The sequence below is a fragment of the Montipora capricornis genome, chromosome 3 (assembly GCF_036669925.1).
Source record: "Montipora capricornis isolate CH-2021 chromosome 3, ASM3666992v2, whole genome shotgun sequence".
Lineage (NCBI taxonomy): Eukaryota > Metazoa > Cnidaria > Anthozoa > Scleractinia > Acroporidae > Montipora > Montipora capricornis.
Genome location: NC_090885.1, coordinates 54,588,759 through 54,593,758, shown reverse-complemented (window position 1 = coordinate 54,593,758; position 5,000 = coordinate 54,588,759). Strand labels below are relative to the sequence as shown.

Genomic DNA, 5,000 nt, shown 5'->3' with positions numbered 1-5,000 from the left:
TACTCTTTGAGATCCGCTACACTGACAGAAGAATCGAACCTCCTTGATTCATCTTAACTCCAGTCTGTGAAGTTGTTAAATTGAGCTTCGCTGCGATAGATGTTTGTCCAACCGTTATCAAGTACTAATGGAAAGACGTACTACTTAACGACAGATATATGGCACACACAATGGGTTCTTGGTTTTTGTGACAGACAACCCTTGAATTTTTAAACTTTGCGTGACGCGACGTTTACACGGTGGCCGAGAGAGCTAAAAAGTGATGTATTTCATGGAATTTGGCTATCTGAACAGTATTGGAAAAAGCACTATTGTAATTTTTGTTGAGTTTCCCAGGCTTGTGTGGGAAACTCAGTGACAGATGTTTTTGTTGGTTTCCAGCCAGCATGGCGTCTCCATACAAATCTCTTGAAATGACTGGCTTCACGGGAATCTGTGAGTTTTTATTTTTTCCTCGACCCCTAACATTGAGGGTCTCGGGGAAACAAAACTCACTGTTTCTCTTGGGGTTAGTCATTAAGCTAGTGTTTGGGATCCAATCCTAAGGTCACTAGTTTCAGCTCTATTCAGTGTTTATACTCAGGCCCCGTTCCCGCTACGCCAGAGAAATTTGAAAACAGCCTTTTTACTCTGCAACAAATGTTTTCCGTCCACACTCCACCGAAGGAATTTAAAAACGCAACAGCCATAAGTCATTTTGCGTTTCTGTTTGAGGAAAACTCCGTCAGGGAAATCACATGATTATCGTGACGTCTTCGTTTTCTTCAAAATGTTTTCCGTCTACACTAAAATGCAAAGCCGGCATTTTCAAATTACTCCAGCTTGAAGAGCGTTTTCGAAAAGCTTGGTTTTCATGACATATTAGTGTGGACAGTGGGCGTAACAGTAGACAGAAATCTGCGTTTTCAAATTTTTCCGGCGTAGCGTGGACGGAGTCTGAATGAGGGTCCTGAGAGGGGTAAAATGGGATTTAAGTCACTGGGCAGGTGCGTTTTTAGTTTATTTCCTATAATATCCTAGTCTGTCCTGAGACTCTCTATTGTGCCTTGACTTCGTCGAGAGGGTTCACCTTAGGGTGTTTGACTAAAAAGCCCGAACAAATGGGGGTGGCCCTGGGAAAAGAAAAGAGTAGCTAACGGCGATTATAAATATATAATAAATAAATCGAGACGTAATTGTAGCGTCATATTTTCAAAGCGGCAGACATATATGTTATTTACCTGGAATGTTCCTATAGTGAAATGAAGACTATGACTGAGGTCTTGAATATGCTGCCCGAGGCCGCACAATATCTACCATGGCATAAAAATAATACAGCCAATCAGATTACAGAAAAGCTGTTATCTATTCGACGGTATTACACCCAACTTTCCCATTGTGCGCTGCGCGTACGTCGCATTGACTCTGTTCGTCATTGTATTTTTTATGACATGATATACCATGGAATATCCTACTCTATCTATATTAGTGTATGTATGTACAAGGCGAATAAAGGTGTTGTTGTTGTTGTTACTCGTCCCTTGTATTTCTAATTATACACACTCACCTTTCGAAAACGTTGCATAACTAGTGGTACTTTCTTTATTCTTGCTTATTGCAGAATTCCTCGCTTTAGTGGAATGCCATGGCGGACGTTTTACCTGAGAAGTTGTTTTCTTTTGTTTCTAAACTCCGCGAAGAGCAACCAAGTCTGTGGTTTCGACGGAATATTTGCTGGAAGTCTCGCTGGAAAAGAAAAACAACCCGCGCAGAATTAAAACTGACCTTGAACCAACCGTACAAAACAAGCAATTCCAAATATTTTCATACAAAAGAAAATATTAGCCCTTTAGCAAGGACGTAAAGAAAGCTTGGGCTCTTCGCAGCCATGTTGACTTATTCTGTTAACAGCCACTAGAGAGAAGGGCTATTGCCACCGGATTTAGCTCGTTATAGGCGTCCTACAAACGTTTTCAGACCGCTTAATAGGGTACGCAAAGAAGATATTGGAACTATTTACCAGTAACTTGAAGTGTTGAGAAATACAAACTCGTTTGTGAAAATGTACATATTTTTCCTGTTGTAATTCTGAATGAAAGCCGTCAATTTAATATGAAATCTTATGTAAGCTGTATATTGTAAATCACGTAAATCATTTACAAGTAATGAAGTGTTAAGAAATGCAAGTACAAAAATGTACGTACTTTTTCCTGTTGTAATTCTTTGATTCAAAGCCCTCAATATAAACTTGAAATCTTGTGTAAACTATGAACTGCAATAAACACAATCATGACTTACTACTGACTGGTGTACGATAATACTATAATACTATGTTCATCTATCCAATGACATGCAATTGCTTCGTGCAAAAGGACCTCTTCAAGGAAAGAAACGTTAACTATGCCTTGAATCACTCCGTTTCACCTATAATTACTGGGTTGCCAAACCCAGTCGGAATCTCGGTTTCATTTCGCGGGTTTTTTTATTTTCCGTGTCGGGAAAAGTCTTGCCTGTCACTCCCCTGCTAAGTGGTGGCCTTGTGCATAGAGCCTTCTGAGCGTATTTTCGTAGGATCGAGAGGGTAGTGGGAAATGCGTAGAATTTCTCTGGTGGACACAGTAGAACGATTAACTTAACCGGCATGGCGTCGAAAGTGATGTAACGCGAATGGCGTTTTAGTCGATCTTTGAACAAAATATACCCTTATGAAGCTCAATAATGGCAAGTCAATTGGATGTACAGGCGATGGAATCTTAAAAGCGACGAGTAATGGACTTCGACAACAATCTATCGCCCGTCGAGCCGAAATGAAAGTGACTGTATTTACCTGAAGTACATGGTAATTTAACACGAGCGAGTTTCTTGTCTTCACGCACGCAATGAAATAGGAAGAGGTTTTCGCCTCTAAGAGCAAATATGTTGTTTGTTTCAATAAATTTTTCGCTGGAAAAGGATTCTGTGGTATTTTCTGCCTTTGTGAATTATAATATCATGTTGTGTATTGAATTTTCAAGCTTAAGTTTGAAATGTGACATGGGAGAAGTTTTTTAGGATTGCTCTGTAAGCATGAAGGGTTTACTGGCCTGTTGGAAGCGTGCTTGAGTTTCAACAAAATGAGCCCCAAAATCAGTGAAGAATTGTGACGCAGTTGAATAACAAAGTAGCTGCTATTTCCAAAATGATGGAATTACCTGGTTAGAATAAATAGCGTCGTACGCGTCTTGGAGAGTAAATTTTGACTTTGCACAAACAAGACTTGGGCGATTGTGATCTTTGTTTTGACTTCGCTCATTTCATTGTCAAACTTTATAACACTTGACAGAAAAAGAAACTTACAAAAACCCGGTATCTTGCCATCATTTGACACAGATACTTCACTGTTTGGCGAGTAAACATGCCGCGGTAACTTCATCACGGCGCCCGCTGAATTCCGGCGATGTCACTTTCGATTTTGCGATTTATTTGTGCAGCCAAAACTTACAATAACAAAATTGAACGATGCAAAAATCCCCCAAAATGTTTGTAGCTGATCGTAACTTTTTATATTCAATATTCACGGTTCAAAATAAATGTTGTTTTCATGTCGTAAATATGTTATTCTCGAGCGATCGTCCTGGAAACTTCCTTCTGCACTTTCTAAAAACTGTGTATCAATATTTATTTACTTTTGCATCAATATTTGTTTTTGCATAAAGCAAGCTAACAAAATCTGTACCTTGCTGAGTTCGCATTTGTTAGCGTTAATAGTATTTTCGGTCCGATGCTTCTGTTTTATGAGGGGTATATTATTTTGGTCTCCCATCCAAACACTAACCCCGCCCAACATGGACTTCGGTATTAAAAAGCTGTCAGATGCTCAAGGACGTTCCCACGTACAGATTTTTTTAAACTTGTCACGCAGAAAGGTAATGATCTACTTTTGTCAAAAAGGCAAAAAAATGGGGGGTCACCGTGCTCGTTTTCGAGATCATGAGGTGCATTTTTAGAAGATTGCGTTACTTTAAGACGAACTTAGCTTACAACTGTCAGCAATAAAAAAGCTACATGAGTGAAATTTAGATCAGGTAAACGTACTCAGTTCAACATAACTAATATAACTTAATTAACCTTTGCAGCTGATGTCTTTTTCTGAGGTAACATAGACATTGAAAAACGATACATATTAGTCTAAGAAAGAAAACTTCGGTCGCGCGAGAGCATAAAAGGCCAAATATTTGTAACTTCTCACGTACAGATTTTTTTTGTTTTTTGTTAAAATGGACAAAATCAAGAAAGGAAGTGATCTAAGGGAAGAAAAATGGGGGTCACCGAGCATTCAAGAGAGTAAAATCGCTGCGAAGTTCTCAAAGCGATTGTCTATTCGCACTGTCACGCCATTGCGTGACATTTCCGAGAAGACCTGGGTCCACAGCTATCCCATGATGCCACATACTTTCATGTTCCATTCTTGTGGAAAATTTTTGCGCCTTTAGCATCGTGTTTACCTGCGTGGTCTACGATGCATGACGTGTGCGTGACATGTGCGAAAAGATGCGCAGTAGCAATGGGCGCGAACGTCCTTAAACTTGTGGTGAAAAGAAGTTTATATATAGTGTCAGCCCAGAAGCCAATGTTTCTCACTTCCCATTTATTTTCTTCAATCTTTCTGGGTTCAGTAGTTTGCTAGTAACCACATGTCTTCTCAGACTATTTACCCAAGACTTCTACCATGGCACTACAATGATAGACAATACCAAAACAATATCGTGCACTGTTAGAGCTACATATTACGCAAGGACAGATCTGTTTCGTCGTACGAACGTGTGAGGACCTGTGAGCCAAAGGGCCTCGTCTGGTATGACTTCTTAATGACCCCCCAACTTGAAAAAATTTGTCTGGAACGGTGCACGTACCACAGGCAACCCAGTTTACCCTCACGGAGGGTCTAGTTTTCTCATACCTTAAGTTTTCAGGGTTATTGCTAGACAATCATAATCTTGTATTTTTGACGCAGAACACTGAATTTCAAACATACATAGCGT

The 5,000-nt window shown here is 39.8% G+C and overlaps 1 protein-coding gene across 1 annotated transcript in view; it reads left to right on the top strand.

The window, feature by feature from the left end:
• The window catches only part of LOC138041478 (calmodulin-like), a 4,434-nt gene extending 2,228 nt beyond the window's left edge, over positions 1-2,206 (top strand). The window contains exon 3 of the mRNA XM_068887229.1: positions 1,601-2,206. Coding sequence (XP_068743330.1) covers positions 1,601-1,644 — 44 coding nt within the window. The 3' untranslated portion in view covers positions 1,645-2,206. The remainder of the gene's footprint in view (positions 1-1,600) is intronic.
• Positions 2,207-5,000: the final 2,794 nt, after the last annotated feature.